The 26614-nt window shown below is 39.6% G+C and overlaps 1 protein-coding gene across 2 annotated transcripts in view; it reads left to right on the forward strand.

The window, feature by feature from the left end:
• The window catches only part of LOC134350402 (desmoplakin-like), a 66948-nt gene that overhangs the window by 7641 nt on the left and 32693 nt on the right, over positions 1–26614 (forward strand). For both annotated transcript variants that reach the window (XM_063055555.1, XM_063055564.1), the window contains exons 4-16: positions 49–217; positions 3112–3240; positions 9523–9591; positions 10940–11101; positions 12940–13044; positions 14582–14677; positions 15177–15302; positions 15798–15962; positions 19041–19195; positions 19300–19426; positions 19965–20166; positions 21198–21388; positions 24081–24253. In XM_063055555.1, the coding sequence (XP_062911625.1) occupies positions 49–217; positions 3112–3240; positions 9523–9591; positions 10940–11101; positions 12940–13044; positions 14582–14677; positions 15177–15302; positions 15798–15962; positions 19041–19195; positions 19300–19426; positions 19965–20166; positions 21198–21388; positions 24081–24253 (1869 nt within the window). The remainder of the gene's footprint in view (positions 1–48; positions 218–3111; positions 3241–9522; positions 9592–10939; positions 11102–12939; positions 13045–14581; positions 14678–15176; positions 15303–15797; positions 15963–19040; positions 19196–19299; positions 19427–19964; positions 20167–21197; positions 21389–24080; positions 24254–26614) is intronic.

The raw sequence follows: 26614 nt of genomic DNA on the forward strand, positions 1-26614 counted from the left end.
GTTGTTCAGTGGGGGAAAAATAAACAAAATATTTTTGAATCTTTGCAGTATGTTTCATCTCCAAAGTCAGATGAATGCTATTGCGAAAACTATCACTGATCGTTGGTCAGAACGTACCAAGTCACTGTATAACATCAACCAAAGACCCTCGGATTCCTGGGATGAAGAGCTTTCAAGGTCGGCCACTGAGCTAATTAGCTGGATAAGGCAGCAAAAGGTAAACATGGTCATTAAGAGAATTGATCTATTTAAGTTCAGTTTTCTATTATGAGTTCCCTTGTCATTCTTATTTTCTTCCCCTTGAAAGAGATACCACTAAGTTGTAAGCTTTCTCATTTCCAATGAAAATTACACCAGGATTTGGTGTTCAGTAGAAGCTGATCTTGGGTGAGATTCATGTGTGTGTATTAAAGACATTATCTGGAGGTAATTGTAATGACAGGATCTGGCAGCGTGTGCAGCAATGATTGAGACATTTTGCAATGTTATTGTGCTACAAACAAGGTTTCACCCCAAAACATTGATGTTTCTGCTTGTTCCTCCAGCAGATTGTCTGTTGCTTTACAAAATGCTCTGTGCCTTTTAATTTTTGCTGAAGGTACCAAGCTTAAAGCAGGATACTGGAAAGTTAGGAAATGTTAAAAAGGGAAATTGCTGGGAATATTCAACTAGTAGTGCAGCTTCTTCCGAGAGAAGAGACAAAGTTGCGCAAGCTGTTAAATGAGCAGAAACACCAGCCATATCCCTCTGAACAGATGCTGACTTCCCTGTTGAATAGTTACAGCATTTTCTGCTGTTAAATGAGGGGCATATGAGGACCCCATATAATCATATTCATCTCAAAATAATTCCCTCATCTTTGCCCTCTGCAACACCATCCCTCCCCTGCTAAATGCTGCTATTTTGCTCTTCCAAATCCAAGGCTGGTCATGTTTGAGTGAAAAGTGGAGAGAATTCTACATCACCCAGCCTTTCAACAGTGTAACACTTGTAAAATCTGTTATTCATGTGATGAGTATTATTTCGTACTACCTAATTTTGGCTGACAAAAAGATCAGAATCCAGTTTGATATCACTGGCATGTGTCGTGAAATTTGTTAACTCTGTGGCAGGAGTACAATGCAATACATGATAAATATAGAAAAAACTAAATTACAGTGAGTATATTAAATTAAAATAAGAGGGCAAAAACAGAAATTTAAAAAAATAGTGAAGTTGTGCTTATGGGTTTGATGTCCATTCAGAAATATGATGGCAGAGGGGAAGAAGCTGTTCCTGAATTGCTGAGTGTTTGCCTTCAAGCTTTTGTACCTTCTACCTGACAGTAATGATGAGAATGATTGGGTGGTGGGGGTCCTTAATGATGGACGCTGCCTTTTCAAGGTACTGTTCCTTGACGGTGTCTTGGATATTATGGAGGCTAGTACCCATGATGGAGCGGACTAATTTTACAGCTTCATGCAGTTTTTTCCGATCCTGTGCAGAAGCCCCCCCCCCACACACTCCAGATGGTGATGCAGTCAGAATGCTCTCTATGGTACATCTGTAAAGGTTTTTGAATGTTTTAGGTAATATCCTGATGTGCATTGTGCACATAGTTGATGATACCTCATCACGTGGTTCAAACCAATGGGTTCAAGTATCCTAGGCTTCCTGGGAGTGAAAGAATATCTGTCTCCTGTGTGGAGAGGAGCCTTTCTAGAAGCCTTATTTCTTAGCACAACAGTTGGGGGATTTAATTCCATGCTTTTATATAAAAGGCTACTGTTGGTAACATGAGCCATGAAATTACTGGATTGTTGTAAAAGCCCATCAGGACAGATAACCTTCCACTTTTGCCTAAACTGGCCCAATCATTAGCAGAATACAGGCAGAGCGGTTGACCCTTGTTTGAGCAATAATGTTGGCCTCGACTGTGGCATCTACACAATTTGATTAAATGAAAGTAACTTGGCGTGCAAATTATGCAAGGGGAACATGTTATGTACTTGAATGTCTGGGACAAACATAGACACATGTCCATAATCTTGATTAATGTCACACTTAGGTGATTATTTGGGTTGATGGTGAATCCTTGCCTACTCTGCTCATCTGAACTATTAATATATGGACTTTGAGTGCAGAACTTGCATCCTCTTCCCACAAGAGTCAATGCAATTAATTCCCTTTCTTATATTCTCTCTGTGCTATCCATATTTTTATGAGCTCAGCCTGCCAGAAAACTCCAGGACCTATTTGTATCAGTGTTTAGTGCATGTGCACTATTTTGGAAAATCGTCTTGAGCGTAAGATCTGTTTCCTACTTCAGTGTCAGCATATTGTTGAAAATATAATTTCAGTGACACAAGCCTTAAGTGTCACTACACTTATTTGTTTTAGTCATAAGCTACTGAAGTATATTCGTTGTTGTGAGTATTAATACTAGCAATATTTCATTACTTTCATGTTGCTTGGTTAAATGGATTATGTTGTATAAAATAATTTTTGCTAAATCAACGAGGTTGTGGTAATGGGTATTCTATCTATCTATGGCCTGTTCTGTCAGTGTAACTTGCGTAATGTGTATATAATGCACTGCAGAGTTGAGAACAAGGTCAAAGTAATGCAGTACTGGAACCGTGCAGTATGTTGCACAAGGTAAAGTTGAAATGTGATGTCAGAGGAAGGATACTGAAATTTTGCAGTGGAGGTGGTTTAATTGTCTGAAATAATCTTTGGGTAAAGGACTTCGAGTGCAGAACTTGCCTTGGAAGGGGGAGAGACAATATTGAAGAGAATAATTTGGTAGCACATATGGGAGTTTTTCCTTCCTGAGATGGACTTAAAATGTTTAAATCCAGCAGTATCAAATGCAGAGAAGATTACTATTGACAGATTACTATGCCGACAGTTCATACATTCTAAATCTTGTGTACTCTTTGGATATGTCTGTGGCCTGAGTCCTCTGTTGCATATCATATCAATTCACTGCTATGCACAGTAATATTTATAAATGAAACTTATCAACTCCAACATAGTATTCAAATAGAATTATGTAACAGAATGGTTTTGAGGGGATGCTTCAAAAATCTACACTCTTGTCAGATTTTCCTTTCTTTTTCCTCTGTGCAGCTTCAGTTAGACTCTCAAGAATGGGGTGTGGATGCGGCCTCTGTAGAGCAGCAGATGAGTAATCACAGAAGGTACCATAAGAGCCTTGAAGATGTTCGCTGGAAAATAGAGAAAATGAAATCAGAGCAGGTAAGTGTCCAAAGTCGTTGTCCAGTGCTACCTTTGTCCTGGCTGTGATTCACTCGTTGCGAAAGGAAGTGTGTGTGGAAAGAAGGTCATTGCTCTATCATAGTACTCAAAGATCCATTTATCCAAAGAAATTCTCCAAGCAGACTTCTGGTATTCTAGATCCAGCCAAAAATGGGATGTTTTCACTTGTTTAAAAACTTCATTTTCTGAACGTGTGTTAAAATCTTTGACTAAGAAGAGCAAGACATCATGGCTGGAGATTTTTTTTGCTCTTCTGATGCAAAGGATTTTATGATTTGCTGTTGTTTAAAGTGACAAGATGGGAAGTTGCAGCTCCGGACTGCTGCGTTAATGAAGTCACAGGAGAGAAGTACTGATAGATAAAAAGCAGTCTCTTGACACTATCACAAACAAGCTGATGGCCTTCGGAGGGAGGGAGGGTGAGAGGGTCCCCCCCCCCCTCGGAGTAAGAGGTCTGCTTGACCCAACACTACATGACATTTTATGTGCTAAATATCAAAGAAAAAATCAGGACAATTCAAACAAACCCATATTTACAATGCTCCCATTGAACTACATGTAACAGTTTCAAATGCCTGGATCTTCCCAGGAACACACCCCCCCTGTCTGCACCTATATTACAGGCACCCAAGTACACACAAGTAATGAATTTAAATCAACATGTCTGTTCTTCAATTCACTTGGTTCACTGTTCTTGGGAACCGACGACTCAGAGCTGCATTTTGGACTTAATCCATGGTTCCTATTTGAATCCGAACGTTAGTATCAGAGGTCAGTTAAAGTTGCATACTAACCCCAAAAATTGCGCTACCCTGGCAGTTTATGGATACTTGAAACGTGACAGAAATAGTGATTCTCACAAAATATTGCCTGGCCTACTGAGTTCCTCCAGTATTTTGTGTGTGTTACTCGGATTTCCAGCATCTACGGATCTTCTCTTGGAAGTAATGATTCAGACTGGTTTATTGTCACATACACTAGGGCGCAATGGAATTGCGTGCTCACGTGAAGCTCAGAGCGTGAGCAGTAGATAGGGTAATAATAAATGCCACTCTAGATATAGTGGGCACAAAATGACAGAAAAGTACATAGTATATGAGGAAGTGCTAGAAGTGTTTTAGCACGTGGAGAGATCATTCGACATACCTTGGACTAGGTCGACAGATATTGATCTTGTATTGGAAATAAGGTAGCCAATGTGAAAGGGGAAGCTGAAGATGTTCGGTAAACATTACATAGTGCAATGTGGTTGCTTTGTTGTAGGTTCGTGGGCTCTAGTAATGATTGGATTGTTCTAATATGGCTATGAGTTCCTTAAGGATTAGAGATACCACGATAGCAATTCCACCCCCCGCCCCCCATTCCCTATTCTGACCTTTTACCTCTTCTCACCTGCCTGTCCTCTCCTCTTACTCCAATGGTCCACTCCTCTCCTATTAGATTCCATCTTCTCCAACCCATGACGTTTCCCACCCACCTGGCTTCACCTACCACCTTCTAGCTATCCTCCTTCCCACTAACCCCTGCCCCCCCCAACCATTTTATATTGGCTTCTTCCCCCTTCCTTTCCAGTCCTGAAGAACGGTCTCTGCCTGCAACATAGAACATAGAAATCTACAATACAATACATTACAGGCCCTTCGGTCCACATGTAACCTACTCTAGAAACTGCCTAGAATTACCCTACCTATACGTCGACAGTGTATTTACTTCCATAGATGCTGCCTGGCCTGCTGAGTTCCTCCAGCATTTTGTGTGTGTTATTATGAAAGCCTTTCCACGTATCAAAACATATCTGGAAAGTCTTCAATGGCATTGTTTACCCAGGGTTCTATCTCTCTGTATCATTGACACTCGAATCCCACAAAATGAATCATGGCAAAGTATCATCTCTTGGCTGAAGAAAATGTGAATAGAGAGCAGAAATGTACATCGAAGGTATTGTCAGCGAAAAGTTTTCTCAAAAGTGATCATTTAACAGAAATCTACAAGAGACTATAGGGCAGATATTTATCCTGTCACATGCAGAAAGAACAATATAATAGCAACAATATTTTGAACTTAATTTCAAAATGTACTGTTTCTGTAGAATTCAATACCAAATTTCTGCAAGGGCCTTTTCTCCCATGAACTGCACTAGGCAGGTTTAATGTTAGGGCAACTGCATTTTATACATGTTAAAGAATATGATGCCCTCTGCTGGTAATTTTTAAAAGTTTTTTTTAGTTGTATTGTTTTCATGAGTTTTGCAGCAAAGAAAATCTTGGCCAGAATACTCGAATAATTCATAAATATGTCAAAGTGCAGCAGAATCCCTTTTACTGCACGTTGGTTTGCCTACTGTTGCTTTAAAATATCCAAATCCAAGTGTATAAATACTTGCACAATTTGGATTGTATGCCTTCGAGTAAAGTCAACCTGAAATTTGCAAGGTAAAAATAATTTTGGTTTATGGCTAAGTATCCCTGGACATTCCATGACCACCCATATTAAGAGTTTATAAATATTTATTTTCATGTCCTTGCAGCATAAATGGAGGCTGTTCTGTCCACTGAGTCCGTTGTTATTCTCACCTGAGCACATAGTGACATTTCTTCTCTTATCACATGTGCTTTTATGTGTGTAAATTTTTACAGATAAGAGATCTGAATGTGGACCAATGCCGTCACATCATGAAATCATAAGCATTTTTACAATGCTGCATAAAGGAATTCTATTCCGAGCATGCCTCCTGTTGTTGGCACGGCCAGCTTTTTTTTTTGCAGTTGGTATGTGATTCACCTGCTATGTTTGATGCCTTGAGGATGTTTAGCGCAAGGCAAAGTTAAGTATGCTTCGATAGTATAGAACTTAGCTGCTGGACATGTGTAGACACTGCACTAGAATGATGTCCTCAATTATATAAAAATTAGCTGGCATAGAATTTCCATTTCATTGTGCAAAATACAAATTATTAATTTGCTTTGCTCTATGGGAACATGAGATGCCCGGCACCCAATTTGTATATTGATTGAATCTGAATGCTGGGTGGATTCCTACCTCATTTAACGGTCACCAGTATTACATAGTCGGGAAGGAACTGTTACGGGCATGCACAACTGCATCCCATGAAATCTCATGGCATTGTTAATTTCAGGCAAGGAAGCCTTCTGCTGATTAATACCTACTGCCCACCAACCCCACCCCTGAGCTAATGAATTGGTACGACCCCATGCAGCACATCATTTTGCTTTCAATTATATTGTGAGCTTTATCGCAGGTGCCCTACAGTTATCTCCCATGAAAATGCAGGATAGAATCAAACCAGGTTTAATATCACTGACACATGTCATGAAATTTGCTTTGTTGCAGCAGTACATTTGAATGCATTATTAAAAACTATAAATTAAAACAGATATATTACAATTAAATAAGTGCAAAGAAAGAAAAAATGGGGAGGAAGTGTACGTGGGTTCATTGTCTATTCAGAAATATGATGGCGGAGGGGATGAAGCTGTTCCTAAAATATTTGAGTGTGTGTCTTCAGACTCCTGTACCGCCTCCTTTCTGGTAGCAATATGGTAGAAGAGGGCATGTCCTGGATGAGGGGGGTCCTTCGTGATGGACACTCCCTCTTTCCAGCATGTCCTTTTGAAGATGTCCTCGATAGTAGGGAGGCTAGTGCCCATGACGGATCTGGCTGAGTTTGCGACTTTCTGCAGCTTTTTCCGATCCTGTAGTGGCCCCTGCATGCCAGATGTTGTTGCAACCAGTTAGAATGATCTCCGTAGTACATCTGTAGAAATTTGTGAGAGTCTTTTTGACAGGACAATTCTCCTCAAACTCCTGATGAAATATAGTCACTGTTGTGCTGCCTTTGTGATTGCATCAATATACTGGATCCAGGATAGATCTTCAGAAATGTTGGCACCCAGGAACCTGAAACTGCTCACACTTTCCACTACTGATCCCTCAATGAGGAGAACTGGTATGTGCTTCCTTGACTTCCCCTTCCTGAAATCCATGTCCTTGGACTTACTGACGTTGAGTGCAAGGTTGTTGTTGTGACACCACCCAACCAACTGATCTAGCCCACTCCTGTGGGCTGACTCGTCACCATCTCCAATTCTGCCAATAATAGTTGTGTCATCGGCAAGTTTATAGGTGGTGTCTGAGCCATGCTGAGCCACACAGTCATGGGTGTGGAGAGAGTAGAGCAGTGGGCTAAGCACGCAACCTTGATCAACCAGTGTGGATTGTCAGTGAGGAGCAGCTGTTATTTCCAATCTTGTGCAGACTGTGGTCTCCTGATAAGGAAGTCAAAGATCCAGTCGCAGAGGGGTACAGAGGCCCAGGTTTTAGAGCTTGATGATGAATAATAAGTATAGTGTTGGATAGTAATTTAAATTTATAAAATGCTAGGATGTGACCCTCAGCTGCATTTTTATTTTTAATCATTAAGTGGTACAGACAAGCTGCATGACATTGATAATCTTTCTCTGGTCCCCAACACAATATTTTCCTTGGGTTAAAATTTCTAATGCCCTCTGCCCAACCTCTGTCCAACCTCTGTCCTGTGGTGTCTTTTTGCTGGATGTGCTTGTGTTGGCTAAAGTGCAGAAGAGAATAGACTGGAGAATTTTCATTTTGGGGAGAGATTGTGCTTGTTTGCCATGGAAGAAAGGAAGCTGAGGGGGGTGACCTGATAGAACAATGTAAGATTATGACCGCCAGAGGTATCTTTTTTTTCCCCCTAGGGTAGAGCTATCAGAAATAAGGGGGCATGGGTTTGAGGTAGGTAAGGGGACCTTGGGGAGTAAGGTTTTATGCAGCAGTTGATATCTGGAGCACACTGCCAGAATAAGATGGAGGAATCAGATCCAGTCACTATGTTTAAGAGGTGTTTAGGTAGACATTAAATGGACAAGGTATAGAAGGAGGTGGACAAATGTGATTAGTGTAGGTGACAAAATAGGTAGGTATGGATGTGGTGGGCAAAAGTACTGCCCTCTGCTGTGTCATCACTCTGTGCTGCTGATTGGAATCTAGAGGTAACGTAGTCGAAATTAGGACCAAGAAATCCTGCTGTCTAGTAATAGGGTTTTTTGGATTTATCAACTGTAGCAAGATTTTTCGTTGTGACAAGATACCCAAGACCTGATGCCTTGGGTATCGTTTGTAATAGTAAAAATAACTTTAAATTTGAAAGAAGGTGGCATGCAAGAGATTCTAGTGTTGTAGGCAGTGTTTGGCACAATTTGTATCATGACAGTTTATAGATTTGTCAGATCCATTTACAATATCTGAATTTAAGATGCAATTCCAGTTTTAGATGGCGCCGGTGAAGCATGTCGATGACTTGCTGGTGGCAGATAAAACAAAGAAAGCAACTAAATACTTTATTAATCACACTTCTGGTCAACAACCCCTGCAAACAATAGACTATAACGTCCCTGTCAGAGCTGAGCTTTTGAACCGCCTGTATGACTTGGCACTTTTACGGTGGGAGCTGAAGTCGCAAAGGTGCAGGACAGTTGTGGTGTGTGCAGGCCGAATCAGGGCAGCAACTTCATGCCCATTGCTGGTGCTGTCTTGAAGGCAATTTGATCCAGCAGAACTGAGGCTAGGAGGGCGCAGGCGATGCGGAGTCAACGCAGCGAGGCCTGGACTTTGGGGCCCCAGAGCGAGGAAAGACCCAAAGTTCAGTCGATTTCAGCGCCAAGCCGAATGGGAAAAGTTGGGTACGGGCTGAATTGAGGTGGGGGGTGGCAAGAGTGTATCGAAATGGCAGGGAGCAAGATCTGATATTTGGATGATTTAACTGCTGGGCCAGATTGGAAAGGTCAGGGAGTCAGGGCCGGAGATGAAGGATGGGCTGGTTCAGATCGCTGCTCCATGAGATTTACTCACCTCTACTCTCAACTGTGGGCTGCAACCTTCCCAGTGTGGGTTCACTTTCCTGAACACACATTCCAAATGTTATATGTTTACTTTTATTATTTGCATGATTTGTTATCTTTTCCCCCTCTGCACATCGAGTGTTTGCTCTTATTTTGTTTTAATGGGTTCTGTTGGGTTTCTTTGTTTTGTGGCTGCCTGTAAGGAGGTGAATTACGAGGTTGTACAAAATATACATACTGTCATAACAAACATACTTTGGACTCTGAATTTTGAATTGGTCTGCACATGTTCCAGTGTCATATTTTCCTGCTTCTTTACAAATTAGTTCCAGCACACATTCCCAAGTTGTGATTAGTTTTTTTTTCCCACTTTCTCTCACAGCACGACAATCATTCTAGCAGCTACAGGGATGCCATTGAAGCAATAGAAAATGAATACGAAGCTATGTTGGTAAGTGGAATTGATTAATGAAGCTGAAATCAGATTTTTTTTTTGGTGATTTGGGCAACATAGGACCAGTTGTAGTTGTATTCCCTTTCTAGTTCAATGAGACAGTGACTTGTTTCCATATCTCAACATCTAATAATGATTACAATAGGGAAGGGGGCCAGTGGGCTCATTGAGTCCATACTGATCCTGTGCTAGTCCCACTTCACCACCCTCTTTCCTATTCTTTCAAATCCCAACCTAGCTGCTCTTGAATGCTACAATTAAATCTGTTTACATTACTGCCCCTCACAAGGCATTCCTAACACTACTACTCAATTCATATATTTTGTTTCCTTGTATGAGCTTGTGCCTTTTACTAATCACCTTCATTCTTTATCCCTTATCTCTTGTCCCTCCCATCAGTGGGAGCAGTTCTGCCTTTCTACTTAACTTCTACTCTATCTAGAGCCTTCAGAAATGCAATACTTCTAATACGAGGGGTGATTGATAAGTTCATGGCCTACAGTAGAAGGAGTCAATTTTAGAACACCTAGTGCATTTATTTTTCCTACATTTACACACTTAGTCCAGCGGCCATGGAGCATACAGATCCCTTCTTTGTAGAAGTCAGCATCTTGGACCTCCAGAAGCGGTCCACAGCAGGGGTGATTAATAAGTTTGTGGCCTAAGGTAGAAGGAAATGAACTTCAAACTTCCTGCATTTTCAATCAGAGTTGAACCGCATGTGCATGTAACGAGAGCTTAGACCACGAACTTATCAGTCACCCCTGCTGTAGATCACTTCTATAAAGAAGGGATGTGTATGCTCCATGACCACCGGGCTAAGTGTGTACATGTAGGAGGGGACTATGTTGAAAAATAAATATGCTAGGTTTTCTAAAATTGACTCCTTCTACCTTAGGCCACGAACTTATCAATCACCCCTCATCGATCCCTTCTCAAACTCCTTTGTTCCAGGAACAAGTCCAGCTCTGTCTTTGCACCTGCTAAATTCCCGTATCCTTGAAATCATTTTAATAAACTGCTTCTGCAGCCTTTCTAAAGCTTTTTGCCCCTTTCAGAATTTTATCTGCCCCACTTTACCAAAATACCATCAATCTCAGCTTTTATATTAATATTTGACTCCACATCCATTACCATTGCAAAAGAAAGCTCTAAATTTTCACATTTTCTAGCTTCCCTCTTAGCTAGAATCTTTCCATTTTCACTCTAGGCCTATGCTCCTAAATCAATGGAAATTGATTCGATCTTCTCCTACAGTTCTTCCTTCAGAAGGAAATATAACCCTTGTTTCTCTATTCCTGTGTGTAATTAAATAATTGAGTTCTGTTCTTTCTCTACACTCTAGAAAATTTCAGCGGATAGATTTGACGAAATGAGAAAGTTTCAGGACATCATTCAAGCCACCTCCAATGAGATTATGTGGATTAATGACCGCGAGGAAGAAGAACTTGTCTATGATTGGAGTGACAAGAATACAAACATGGCTCAGAAGCAAGAAGCGTTCTCAGTAAGTTGGAACAGGACAGAAATGATTGATTGACTGAAGATGTGTCCTGCAGTTAGGAGTTAGACATTTTGGTATTTGTCCATTGTCATCACTGTGTAACTATTATTATACTTTGAGATGGGTTCTCTCTGCATGCCAAGAATGAGGATCACGTGGATGTTGTTGTAGACCGTGGTGACCCCAGTATTTAACTAAATCCTTGAACCACAACCTTTTGAATAAGACTCTGCACATCTGACTGTAGATCATTCCATCCAATTAGTCTCCTCGCTTTGTACTTGTGGACCCGGTTTAAAGGCAGCTAAACAGTTTGCATTAGGTGCTCCATTTGGTAGCTAGTATTCATTCCAGTTGTGATCTATCTAAATACTGCTATGCATCTCCAAGCTCATCACGTGGGGGTTCGAGACTCTCATGAAGGCAGAGTCCAAATCAGGCACACCAACTGACGGGGTTTTCCCCATCCTCGTTTGGAGAAAAACCAAATCTTCTTACGGAGGCTATTTATAACAAAATATCTGAATATATTTTGCTAGTCTTGAAATTCCTTCTACATTTACTATGTAGTTTTGAAAATGTTCACCTTCTGGAGAATAACTTGATCCTTGAAGCATCTTGGTACCTGAGTTGCAATATCTGTCACTTAAATGTCAAAACATTGCATAAGGTATAATTTTTGTATAATATTATGTTGTGGTTTATTTGCCTTATCAAAAGTGGGGGGGGGGGGTGGGAGAGTAGAATTGTACTTAATTGCTTTTTTTTTAAATTTCGCATTTATAGAATCTAAACCTGCAGCCATCAGGAACTAGGATTAATCAACAGTCCAAATTCGGCTGACATGCAAACAGTGGAATTAGCTCTTTGGTCCAGACTTCTGAGATTCAGTGAAAGGAAAAGATACTTGCCAGAGCATTAGCAAATGATTTATTTTCAAGATTTGAAGTAGGAATCACCAGTATTATGTATGTTGAAGGTGCAATTATGGCCTTGTGTTCAGCTGTAGTCCTGAAAGCCACTAGTCAATTAAGCTGTAGTTTGGGTGAAATGTACAAATACAGCAGCTACTGTATTATTCAGTTATCAGTGACCAAGGATAAATTTCTAACTTCTCTATGTTCTGAAGTCTGTTTAAAATGACAAGAACACCAGCTTTTTACAAATTTGCTTTCTGTGCTGATAGAATTTCTTAAGTATTTACATCCTGTATAATGAACCTGTGGTAATGAATGCAGAATGGCCTGAATTCCGGCTTTCTAATTTGAGAATACCTGGGACTGCGATGCACATGTTTTGAAATAACTTTCTTAATTCCTTGCGAAAGCTATAGGGTATGCACTCAGACGGGAGGGATGGTAGATGCTGGATTCTGGAGCAGCCAGCAATCTGCTGGAGGAACTTTATGGGTCAAAACCCTATTACCCTGAAATGTTGACTGGCTGAGTTCCTCTGGAGATAATTTATCACTCAGAACAGGAACTGTACAGCCCACGTTCTTTAGTTTCCTATGCCAGCAGCAGCACTGCTATCCCTTGGATTTTGTATTTCTTTGTGAATACTGTTTAGCTTCTAATTGTTTACCATAATGGTTATCTGGCATGATGCTGCGTGTAAACTAATACCAAAAGAACAAATCTATTGAATGTGAGTTTAATTTCTAAAAGCACAATGGGTTATGTACAGAAGAGGCAAAGAGCATGATGTTATAACAGTCGTTCAGCCTGTTGTCAGTGTTTGATATCGTTTTTATGGGGGAACCTTTATTAAGTTACACACATTTTGCTGTGCTGCTTTGCACCTTGTAGTTAATTGTTAAAATTTGTCTTTTTTCCTATTAGATGTTGATGAGCCAATTGGAAGATAAAGAAAAGCAGTTAAACAGACTCAAACAAGATGGTGACCAGCAAGTAGCAAATAACCATCCTGCAGCTGACAAAATTGAGGTGGGGTATCTGGCTAATCACTCAGCATGGGTAGAGCAGGGCCTGATTTACAATATTTCCTCATTCTAGTTTGCAGTCAATTTTAGATGTAGAAGTTGCAGCACTTGCCTCAGTACATATGTTCCCATAGAGCCACTTATAATAATGTTATGTAGCATTCATTACCTAGGTATCTATACAAGATGTTAAGAGAATTGCTACCAGCTTTAAATTTAGGTTAGGTGCTGTTTTAGCATCCAGTTCCTTCATTCTTTTAATGGAGCTCTTTAAGATGACCACTATGGGGAGGGGTAACTTCTGTTACAAAGTTGGCAGAGCTGATGCCTGAATTCTTAGATGCTGCTGTCTTTATTTGATAGAAATTGTATACAATAGTTAAGTTTATTTAAATGCTAAAGTATGATGAAACCCTTTTTAATGTTGTACAATAACGATATTATTTCCAAATTAGAAGTACTAGGCATGTATGTTCTGCAAAACTCTAATTATTAGGGTCTGGACAGCTAGCTGTTTCTCATTTAAATTCTGTTCAGTACAGGGTATTGCTCCTTGGGATTTAATATCAAACATCATAATTTTAAGCATCAGTGTTTTTTTTTAAACTGATGTTTAATATTTTTAAACAATGAGGCCATAGCTTGCAACAGATCAGATACTATATCTCCCAGAAACCACAAAGTACAATGTAAACATCTATTGTTTCCAATTTTGTTTACTACTAACTTGCTGTATGTAGAACAAATGTTGTCTGGAGTTTTCAGATTCATCTCAAAGTATGTAAACCGGTACAGGATTCTTTGCTCCCATTAATCACCAGAAATCCTTAATCCCTTGTACATGGGGCATGAAAATACCAGCTTCATATTTTGTAAATAGTTTCACAAGCAATAAAAGAAAGTAATTTCTTTGGAGTTTTTTGGTTGAAATAAACACCACAGCTTTGGTAATTCCATTGTAGAAAAGACAGAGGAAACATCAATGCAAAAGTTCCACACTTATTTAGACTGAATTTTTTTCAAATGCTTAAGATTTGAATGAGAGCAGAGCTAAAATTTGATGTTGGGCAAAATAATTCTAAAGAGAAAAGCAACTACAATGTGGTGAATGTTTTTAATAAGACAATTGAAAAGATGTGTAATACGGTAACATGCTTACCACTAATCATCTCATGTTTTTTTTAAAAAAACAACACACTTCAGAAACATGTAGTTCATCACCTAGGCCATTTCTCCAAACAACATCCACTTGCCAGATCGTTGAATGATAACACTTAACTTGCAGTGTGTATTTATTCTTAACCTCAGCACACTTTTTAAAATCTATGTGCTGCTTCATTCCTTGTCATACCCTAATAAATCCTAGGTTTGGCATCAGATCAGATACTATTTCTAAAGGTGCTGCAGACATGGAACTAGCAGACACATCAAATTGGTTATATTCAACATGACAAATTATTCATGTATCAGAATGTTGGATTTTGTGTAAGTTAACAGCATTTGTACTAACGAGAAATTTGTGAATTTTTCTTGCACTACAGGCATACATTGATACTTTGCAAACCCAATGGAGTTGGATTCTTCAGCTTACTAAATGCATTGAGGTTCATCTGAAGGAGAATTCCAATTACTTTCAGGTAGGTTTTAAATTTCAATACCAGTGAATACAACTTTGAAAGTAATGTGTGTGCTATAGTTTTAGTTTGACATGATTGACATTTCATTTTGGAGACTGAAAGGTGCAGGGAAAACAAAAATACAGCAAATGCTGAAAATCCAAGAATAACAAACAATGCAGAAAATACTCAGCAGGTCAAACAGTATCCACAGAGAAGAAAAGAGATTTTTGCATCAGAATTGAGCTCAGTGAAAAGGATGTTAACCTGAAATAATAGCTCTGCTACTGGCTCTGTAGATGCTGCCTAACTTGCTGACTTTCCAGTATTTTCTGCTTTTATATGAAAACTAATGTTCATGTCATCATGCTGATTAGCACATTTAATCATTCTAACTTGGGTACCGGGCCAAGTTGGGTGGACTGACTGAAGGAAAATGCTTTAATTGACAAGAAGGGAATTAATAAACTGAACTTCACTTTGTTGCAGCTTTTCAGATTCTGTTTTTATCATTTTACAGTTTTTTGAGGATGTGCAATCAACTGAAAGCTCTCTGAAGAAAATGCAGGATTCACTAAGACAGAAATATGTCTGTGATAGGTCAACAACGCTGCAGCTTTTGGAGAAGATGATTGCAGAATCTGAGGTAATTTTAAAGCAGAAGATGGTTGAATATCTGCAAAGACCCCAGATTTGTGGAACATTGATTATTTTTTTTTCATTCATGAAGCGGTAGTGGTCTATTGTTTGTCTTGTTTCCTATCAACCATTACATTGCTTATAGTTTCCATGCAGAGACGGGAACTGAACCAACTGCAATGTCATGCAAAAGAGAATGGCCGAGATATACCTGGTTTAGTTTCTCAACTCATGCTAATAGATTATTGCACTGAAATTTGAAAAGTCAATTTGAAAATGAGGGGAGGAGTCAGAGCTGAAGTAAAAATAATTAAATTTGTATTCTATTACGTTTGATTAATGTTCTGCTCAAATCCTACACTCTTGGTTGGAATTGAAGGAGCACCAATCTGTGGTTTCTATATGGATGCTGTATTGGATTTCTTTGCTTCTACTACAACACAACAGAATGATGTGATTGTCAAAGTGACTTGTTACTATGCGACTTCGTTTTTTTTTGCAGAAAGATAAGGAGAAAATCCACGAATACAAAAGACAAGTGTCAAACTTGGTCAACAAGGCGAAGAAGATAGTGCAGTTAAAACCACGCAATCCAACTGCTAGTATCGACATACGGGGTCCAAACCAAATTATGCTCAAGGCTCTTTGTGACTACAAACAGGATCAGGTATTGCCATAGTTCTGCTTGCTTTTTTTTTCTGGCAGCAAGCCCTTGTCAGTCCAATGTTAGCCATAAAATCAACCAGGGTGCAGTGGATCAGATGTTGATAGGTGGACTGCTTTCAATGAAGGTGGATGTTTTTGGAATATCCTGGCTTTGTTGGTGTCAGAGTTCATTGGAAGCTGAAGGGCCAGTCCAATTAAAGTGAGAAGCTACATGTTCTTTAGCTAGGGCCTGTAATGAGCTGTAGGTTTTCTGTTTCTATATTCTGTTTAAAGAACATGGTGGGTAGAGCAGCAAGAAATTGTCAACACTGCAGGTCAGAACCTTGTAAGTTCTTCTATTGAATAGAGTGCCACAGAAACAGTGTCATTAATCACCTTATTAAGTTGACTGATTTTAATTTTGCATCCTTTTATCTTCTAATTATTCAGGTAATTGTAGAGTAACTTAGGAAATTTGATTTAATTGAACCTAAGCAATGATGTGTGTACAAAATTACGGGTATAGCTAAGGTCAATGCAAGAAGGCTTTTTCCACTGAGCTTGGAGAGACTAGAACAAAAGGTCATGGGTTAAGGGTGAATGGGGAATGAAGGGGAAATTCTTCACTCGGAGGATGGTGAGTATGGAGTGAGCTGCCGGTGTGGTGGTGGGGGATGCAGGTTCGAATTCAGCATTTAGGAGAAATTTGGAGAAGTACAGGGATGGGAGGGTGTTGTTGGAAATCAGGTTCGCAGGTTCATGATTGGGGACAGAAGACATGCTGCTGGTAAGTAGGTTAGCTATTTATTTACAAGACAAAACTGACACTAAACACTACAAGCTAAACTCTGTTTTGAATACAGTACTTACCTAAACTGAGTGCCTGAAGTAACAGGACAAAACAAACACTAAAGTACACAGTGGCTTATACATATCTAAAGTCTGGTCCTGAGCCCTCTACACTGTAGCACACCCACCACTGTCTACCATTTGCACGATACCCTTGTCTACCTGATCCACAGTGACCCTAGAGGGAAAGAGGCTGCATGGTTTTTGCATGCTAGATTTAAACTCTACCAGAGCTGTGCGACATCAGCTAAACGGGAGCTAGTGGGAGGGGTTGCAGTGCTCATTATGAGGGCCAGACCCTACCTCCCACAGGGAAGTGGCTTTCGATGAGCAGGTAATGTTAAGATACTGACTGCAACTGAGGGGTATGGAGGACTGTGGTCCAGGGGCAGGTGGATGGGACTAGGCACAGACTAGAAGGGCCAAAAGGCCTGTTTCTTTGTTAGTGTTCTATGACTCCATGATTTCCAGGGAACTGTTTGTGATGGTGACAAAATATTTATCACGTTTGAGGATGTGCATTAATTCAGTGAGTTACTGTTAATTCTCAATCTTTACTGCAAATCTTATTTGATTAGTGTCAGGTTGGGCCCTGTGTTGTTACAGTACGAATGAACCATGGTTATAGATATCTCTTAAAGCTATGCATATCGCCAAATAGCATGGTAAACTTGTAAAATGAGTTTTGCTGAGCATTTGTGTTTGTAGAAAGATTTTCTTGTGCTTAGTGTAACATTGGATTGCAATACTATAGTAATTTAATGTTTTCACTAAAAATTTTAGTAGGTTTTAAGCTGGCAATTCAATTAAATTTTTAAAGCATTCTAGTCCTATTCTAAAGTCTTTTGACTGGTCTTACAGGAGGCCAGTGTAAGAAGACTGGCTAATTGATTCATTTACTTGGAGATAAAGCTTAGAACAGGCCCTTCCAACCCAAAGAGCTGCATGGTCCAGCAACTCTCCCATTTAGCCCTAACCTAATCACAAGACAATTTACAATGACCAATTAACGCAGAAACATAGAAGATAGGTGCAGGAGTGGGCCATTCAGCCCTTCGAGCCTGCAACGCCATTCAGTATGATCATGGCTGATCATCCAACTCAGAACCCTGTACCAGCCTTCTCTCCATACCCCCTGATCCCTTTAGCCACAAGGGCCATACCTAACTCCCTCTTAAATATAGCCAATGAACTGGCCTCAACTGTTTCCTGTGGCAGAGAAGTCCACAGATTCATCACTCTCTGTGTGAAGAAGTTTTTCCTAATCTCGGTCCTAAAAGGCTTCCCCTTTATCCTTAAGCTGTGACCCCTCATTCTGGACTTCCCCAACATCGGGAACAATCCTCCTGCATCTAGCCTGTCCAATTCCTTTAGGATTTTATACATTTCAATCAGATCCCCCCTCAATCTTCTTAATTCCAGCAAGGATAAGCCTAGTCGATCCAGTCTTTCATCATATGAAAGTCCTGCCATCCCAGGAATCAATCTGGTGAACCTTCTTTGTACTCCCTCTATGGCAAGAATGTCTTTCCTCAGATCAGGGGACCAAAACTGCACACAATACTCCAGGTGTGGTCTCACCAAGGCCTTGTTCAACTGCAGTAGTACCTCCCTGCTCCTGTACTCGAATCCTCTTGCTATGAATGCCAGCATACCATTCGCCTTTTTCACCGCCTGCTGTACCTGCATGCCCACTTTCAATGACTGGTGTATAATGACACCCAGGTCTCGTTGCACCTCCCCTTTTCCTAATCGGCCACCATTCAGATAATAATCTGTTTTCCTGTTTTTGCTACCAAATTGGATTAACCTACTAACTGGTGTGTCTTGGGACTGAGGAAACCGGAGCACCTGGACGAAATTGGTGTGCACGCACTTGGGAAGTACATACAAACTTCTTCCGGAGGACTCCAGAATTGAACTCCGAACTCCAATGCTCCGAGCTGTAATAGCGTCATGCTAACCACTACACTACTATGGCGGTCTTGCATAGCTGCATTTTATTGCCATTCTATTGATTGAATAACTCGAATAAACACAGTCACCATTTGTACATTGTTATGCCATAAAAACAATTTGAAGTGATAAAACTTTTCCCATGAAGCATTTGGTTAACTTGGAAGTGTGTATTGTACAAGTAGTGTTGGAACCAATGTGCTAAGTTAAATTATGGTAATGTGTACTTGGAGTTATAGTTGGGATGTTAAATAATCTTGCTGTAATTGTAATTTCTTCTTCACTATCTTTTAAGAGAGTTGTCCATAGAGGAAATGAATGCATTTTACTGGATAATACACAACGCAGCAAGTGGAGGGTGATTGGACCAGGAGGAATGGAAATGGAAGTTCCATCTGTTTGTCTTCTCATCCCACCTCCAAACCCTGGTGCAATTGATCTTGCAAGCAAGTATGAGACTATGTCACTTGACAGTTTACTTGTTTCTTAAACTTATGAATGAAATTTCCTTGTTTTGTTGAAGAATCTGAAAAGGTGCTTTTTGTTCTGACCAGAATTGATCAGTACTACGAGGCTATCCTTGCTCTGTGGAATCAGCTGTACATTAACATGAAGAGCTTGGTGTCCTGGCAATACTGCCTGTTAGATATTGAAAAGATACAGAGTTGGACCATATCTGTGGTAAGCTCCACAAAATCCTCGTTTGTGTATGATGTAGAAACTCTTGCCTCTGGGGATGAAGTGCAAAGTATTAGATGAGGAAGTACGTTAGGAAAACAATTATAGCATTTGTTAAGATGTGATTAAAGTCTCACAATAGGTTCGAACAATTATGGAAACGAACAATTTTTTCTGGTCAAGCAAAGGTGATAACAGTTCGTACTGTGACAGGCCTTTTGATCGTCTGACGTATCAGCTGTAGTATTGAATGAGAGTGTATCCATCCTACTGTGCTAAAATGGTGAAAATGACTTAAAATAAAAAGATGTTTCTAATTAAATCAACAATGGTAACTACTGGGCTCTTTTGACTCCCTCAAAAGAAGGCACGTCCCTAGATATGAAACTTGTTAGAAATATGTGATTGTATTTCAGTCCCTTTTGCACAATTTTAACCTGAATATGAGAAAATTCTCATTTCCTACTCAAGCGTATCATCTGACCAGGTAGGAGGTATTAATTTGCAATGACTTGCAAGTAATCTTTTGTTTTTTTTTCAGTTACAGACAATGTCTGGGGAAGATAGTGAGTTAGTCCTCAGAAGCTTGGAAAAGAACTATAAAGCATTCCAGACATTCAGCAAGGATTCACAGCACTTCACTGATGCAGACAAGCATAAACTGGAGAACCAATATAGCTCTAGCAAGAATCATTATACGAGCATGGTAACCAATCTGGAGGAAAAGAGAACTAGTGTCACAGGTTTGTAATGTTTACAGTGGTCTGTGGTACTTTGCTGTTGTGCCCAACAATGAAATGAATAGAAATTACTGTTGGATCTGGTGTTGTCAGTGTTTGGAGATCAATCCAGGTTATTGTAACTTATTGAGGGAAAGAATGAATTGCTGAATTAATTTTTGGGTATTTTGGTCATTGTTGTTACATCCACACTCAGTGGCCACCTTATTTGGTACAGGGGGTTCCTAATATAGTGGCCACTGAATGGATTTTGCATGCTCATGGTCTTTTGCTGCTGAAGCCCATCTAGTTCAAAGTTCGGCGTGTTATGCATTCGGAGAAGTTCTTCTGCACACCACTGTCGAAACAGTTATTTGAGTTACTGTTGCCTTCCTATCATCTTGAACCAGTCAGACCATTCTCCTCTGACCTTTCAATAATAGGGTTTTTTTTTTGAGAATTCCGTCTAAACTAATTTTGTCTCAACTTTGTCTTATTAATTTATTGAAGGTACTGCTTTCTTTATGACGAATAAATGAAGTTGCAGCATTTTAATTGTCAGCTATCACTCATTAATATTCTTGATTCTTTTGATTGTTGCTCAGAGTTTGGAGATCAATTTAGATATTTACCCAAACATAGTGAACACAATTGGATGTGTAAAGGTTGAACACTGGACCAAGGCCATACTACTTTCTGATGTAGTTCCAAATCAAGATATTCTGTAAATGTCCAATCACAAGCAAGAGAAAATCTGCAGATGCTGGAAATCCAAGCAACACACACAAAATGCCCTGCAACTCTGCTGCCATTCCCTCTTTGCTGTGCAGAGCAAGGGTGAAATTCCCCTGGTCCTTTCTAGAATCCATTAACAAGATGATCTTTGTATTTTTAGGGAGTGCAAAGTGAGAAAAATCATATTGTCATTTTCAAATGTTTCACTGGTTTAGAATGATTGGCTGCTTTAGGAGATTGAATGTGACCTATGGAGATGATTGTTTCATGGAGTGATTGATTTCTTTCTCACCGAAGCGTTGTTTTTTTTCTCTTGTTAGGTCCAACACAGGTGGTATTATCACCACAGCACGCCGCGCCACCACCAAGGATGGACTTGAATTTCCAGCAGGAACTCCAGAAGATACGTTATCGTTTGGAGGTGAATGAAAACAAAATGATGGAAAAAATACATCTCCTCATTGATTCAAATGCGCAGGAAGAGTTTGCAGAGAGGATATCTGAGTTAGAGGTGAGAATGAAATTATACTAGAATGTAAAATCTTAACTTAAAAACTGCAAATTTTCTATGCATAAGAGTACCTGTATTGCTTCCGATTAATTTTACGAAATAATATGTTAGGGAGAGGAAATTCGTTTCATTTAAGTTGGTTTTTAGCTTTGTGTATTAATGAATCAACAATCCAGTAGGAAGCAAAAAGGCATCCAAGCTTCTTCTGAATAAAGCTTTTGTCTTCATTAGCATTTTGTCAATAAGTCAGATGGATATGGTTTTTATTATCACTTAAGTATTGTTCTAAGTAAAGGAGTCAGAAAATTCAATTGTGGTCAAGAAGAGAATAAAGCAATGCTTATTTGGGTCTGAAATACTGAACTATTTTCTGAATCAGGACGTTGGCAAACTTGCATTGAGTCTTCAGCAATCTCCTCACTGTTTGCACAGGACTTTTTCCCCCAAATTTATGGCTACGTAATAAAGTATCATGTTTTTGCCATGTGATAGATCAGGTTCAGAGAAGACGTGAAACAATTGTGAATGTCATCTTCTGTTGTGGTGTTAGCTGAGGAGAGTGTTTTGGAATATTTGACGGCAATAGAATACCAAGTCTTTGTCCCTTTATTTTAGGTGATAGGCAAATTGGATTTCTTTCAGCTATATGCATACTTTTTTATAAACTTTATATTCTTACTGCACAGTATTTAGTGATGCTTTGAAAATCTGTCACTTCAGCTGCTTTAATTAACAAACCATTTCACCCCTTGTACTGTAACCCATCTTAAACTGGATGAAGTTGCCAACCTCCATAGAGGGCAATATGAAGTGACTTCTGTTTGGTCTGTGTGAATAGACAGTTCCTATGTACTGGCCTCCTGAGCAGAAGCTATTGCTAACAGCACATGAGCTTACTGTCTCGGAGGGAATCAGAAATGCCAGACTGGTACTGAACAAGTACACATTCAATGTTGGGTATAGGAAGGGTGAATGGAGGGGCTGTTCCATTGCAGATGGTTTGTCTCTCTCTAATAGATCATCCTGAAGCCGTAATGATTTGAAATTGAAGTTTAGAAGTGTTGGTGGATTTTTAAAAATCCAATCAAATATTTTAAGAGATTAACAAATTTATGGATTGCATGTAAACGATTGTTATCTAAGGCAATATGTTCTGTTTCAAATCTTGTGGACTGAAATCAAAGGTAACTGGAGTGCAGTATAGGGTTTGCTTAGGAGTATCGACCATTTGGAAGATTTTCCACACCGTACAATGGACAGTTATGTGAAATAGGAAGAGGCTCTATGAAACTACGCTAACAATTCTTTGGCTGATGAGGAGAAATTCACCAAAATAAATTCATCCTGTTGAAAGTCAATAAAATACAGATGTTGGAAATCTAGATACTGTTTACTCTTAAGTTTCATGAGAGCAAGGAATTTCATTTGAACTATAGTGTGTATGACAGTGAGCTAATTTGAAATTAAAACAGAAATTTCTGGAAATATTCTGCAGACGTGGCAGCACCCGTGGATGGATAAACAGATTTAGATTTTCAAGCTGACAGTCTACCATCACTGCTGCTATTTCTCCACCACTGCTACTTGAACTGCTTGTCGTTTCCAGAACTTTACGATTTAAGTTCACACTGTATTCTTCAACAAGTTAGCAAATTGTTTATTATTGTCGCGTGTGCTAGTGTATAGTGAAGAACTTTGTTTTGCCTGCTATCCGCACAGAGCGTTTCCTATCAGTATATTGACATGATGTAAGGGGAGGGCAAAAACAGACTGCAGAGTGTAGTGTTCGTGGCTGTAGAAAAAGTATAGTGCAGGCGCATCCATGATGAGATGGATTGAGGCCGAGAGTCCATCTTATCGTACAAGGGTCGTGGTCGATGATCATATAACAGGACAGAAGCTGCCCTTCGGCCTGGTGACACTTTCAGGCTTTGGGGGCCTGGGGGGGGGGGGGTTGGTTTTTGTTTCTGTGCCGGTCAGTGGGGATGTACTGAGTTTAGTCACTTGAGGTAGAGGCACTGGTGTGCTTTTTTGGCTATAGTGTCCACGTGGTTGGACTAGAACAGGCTTGGTGATGTTCCCTCATAGCAACCTGAAGCTTTCCACAGTCGTGACCTCAGTGCTGTTAATGTTTACAGGAGCATGTGGGCTGCCACACTTGCTGAAGTCAGTGACTTAGTCTTTTTGATTTGCTGATGTTTGGGGGAATGTTGTAATACCATGACACTAGGCTCTCTATCTTCTTCCTGTACTCTAAATCATTGTTATTTAAGGTATAGCCCACTATGGTGGGGGTCTTAAAACTTGCAAGTGGAGTAGAGCAGCATCTAGCCACCTAGTCATGAATGTACAGGGGATAAGGTAAAAGGACTGAGGACACAACCTTGTAGTGATTTGAGATGATTGTGGGTGGAGGTGTTGCTGCTTGTTCTCGTTGATTATAGACTGGGCCAGTAAGTCAAGGGTCCAGCTGCAATTGGAGATGTTGAGTCAAATGTCTAAGGAGGTGAGTTTCCTTGCAATACCATTGGGCATTGGTATCTGAAAATTGTATACAAATCAACTTGCATGAGCAGTGCTTACTTTGAAGTCACTTGAAATGTATCTTGTGTTCTGGAAACTGTTGTAAAATCGGAAATGCTGTAAAATTTTATTCAATTCTTTTTTTTTCCCTTGAATTTCTCCTTGACAGCTTTTGCAAGATCAGTTGAATACAATTGACGATGACTTTATCAGCCTTCAGGATAAATGGTATCGATCACCGAATGCATCAAGCAATCAGAAAGCATATTTTGAAACAGAATTTAGCCGAATAAGCCAAAGATTGAAGAATGGCAGTGACTTTTCCTCGGCCTATTTAGAGAGGTGAGAGGAAGTTTATAGATAAAAATAAAATTTGAAATTGCAGAGGATATAATGTGTGTATCTGTATACATTGCAGTGTTGTAAAAAATATCTGAAATTTATTAACATAATTGTGATGAATGTTGATGTTAAATAATGCATTTATTTTGTTTCAATTCATTGCAGCTTTTCCTAACTTACATCAGATTTTTGTAGTTTCCCTGCGGTTGCTTGCTTGTAATGCTTCCTTAGAGTTCTTAAGGGTTTTCCCTTAAAGGGCGAGCACATTTAAACAGCTGTTTATCACAATTGCGCTCTACTCTTCCTGTGAGAAACACCCAGGGAACCTTGATTTGTTTATGTTGATATTAAGTGGCTAGAAAGTAATTCTGTCATGTGTGGTACTTTACCACAGATGGAAAACAAAATTGTGTGTGTGTATATATGTATAGAATAAATTAGAGACAACGTTATCATTGTCAAGATGATGCTGAAGTAGTCCACTTTCAATAGAAGTTTTGTTTCTAACTGAAGATTAACTTAAAAGGCACTTAATGTTGAGTGAAACAGCTTTCGAAGAGCTTTTAATGTGTCACTTGATGTAATACTGTCTGCTGAGCAGTGTGCCAGTTTGCTGATATTTGTACTTCAGTTTCAAATCTTTCCTTCCTAGTTTTTCATTCCACAAATTTTCTTACAGCATGTAACATGTCAAGCTATACATTCTGTCTGTCACAGTGGAATAGGAATTGTGTTCAAGAAACCTGAGATGCTGCACAGTTTCTGTCACCCTTTCTAGAGATGAGATTTCCTTTGACACAGTAAAGTTCAGAGGGATTTAGTTGCTCTAGTGCATGAATCTCAAAATGCTAGCAGGCAGCTTCGGAAAATAGTTAAGGCAAATTACATTTTGACCTTCATAGAGAAGGTGTGGAATTTAAGAATATGGGGATTTTTATTACAGTTGTACAGGGTGTTCATGAGGCCACACTGGAATACTGCACACAATCTTTGTCCTCTAAACGTTTTTTTGGGAAAAAAAAATGGGATAAGATCGCATTAAAAGATATTCAAAGGAGATTTACCAGAGAGCCTTGTCCTGTCAAGAGAGGCTAAACAGACTGAATCTGTATTGCTTAGAGTTTAGAAGAATGAAGGGTGATTTTATTCAAAAAAAAATTAAGATCCTAATGCATCTTGAAAAGTAGATATTGAGATGTTTTCACTAGTGAGAGTAACAAACAAGGGGACAATGCTTCAAGGTAAGAGCCGGGCCATTTACAACTGAGTGCACAGAAGTTTCTTCTCTGTGTGGTAAATCTTTGGAATCCTTAGTCCCAGAAGGTGGTGGAGCCCAGATCATCTTGAAAGGTAGAAGTGGATGAATGTATGAAAGATCAAGGAATTTAAGGTCTGTGGAAAAGTGGCATGCAAAAGGAGTTGAGGCAATTATAGATCAACTGTAATTAGATTAATGGCAGGACAGGCTTTGAGGGGTTCTGGTGGCCTACGCCTGCACCTATTTTCTTGTGTCTTAGTTATTTAAAGATTCAGCTGAAAATAACGATACTCTCGTTGACACTAAAATTTGCAATTTCTAATTGGCTTCCTCCAAGTGATGATCCAGATTTTAAACTTGCATTGAATATGATGCCCTCACTCGTCTTACCTTCTCTTGCCCCTGTAAGTATTCACTTAATGTAAAATAAAAAGTTCCTCTTCACAGACTGACTTATGTGCCCTGGGGACAAAAAGATCAGGATACTAAAATTCAACAAAACCGGTAGCAGAAATTGTGTGTAATACGTTAATGCAATCCAGCAGATTGTGTTATGACTGAAAGGACCAGGTTGGAGTGTTGTTGGTGGAATCACCCCCCTCCCTCTACACTCTGTGTGGTGTAATATCTGCACACTTGGACTGAAGTTGTAGATACGCTGAATATCAGACACCAGGGCTCTGATCTCCTTCTCTACCACTGGGCTCGCTATAGAATCCAGCAGTGGGTTTGGAAAGTATTGGGCTGGATGATGCATTCATCCCCTCTGCTTTACACCAGGCTGAAAGTTCATTCACCATCTGGTTAGTCTCGTGTTTGCACCCTCTATACATTTGAGCACCTCCAAAACTTTGCTTCCTAACATAAAAATGGAAATTTGAAGTGGAAGAAAGTAGCTGAAATTTTCAGAAACTTTTTGGGTGATTTGTGGAAATCCAGTGGGTAGGGTTTACAGTAAGCAGTGAACTTATGCATGCAGTCCCATTGTGAGGACATAGGGTTAAAATTGGAGCAATTTAATCCATTATAGTTGTGTAAAAGTTATATTCTCATGGCTTCATTTCAACTTGAGCAAAAGGAATGGTTTTGACAATCAATCAGTA

The sequence above is a fragment of the Mobula hypostoma genome, chromosome 1 (genome assembly GCF_963921235.1).
Source record: "Mobula hypostoma chromosome 1, sMobHyp1.1, whole genome shotgun sequence".
NCBI lineage: Eukaryota > Metazoa > Chordata > Chondrichthyes > Myliobatiformes > Myliobatidae > Mobula > Mobula hypostoma.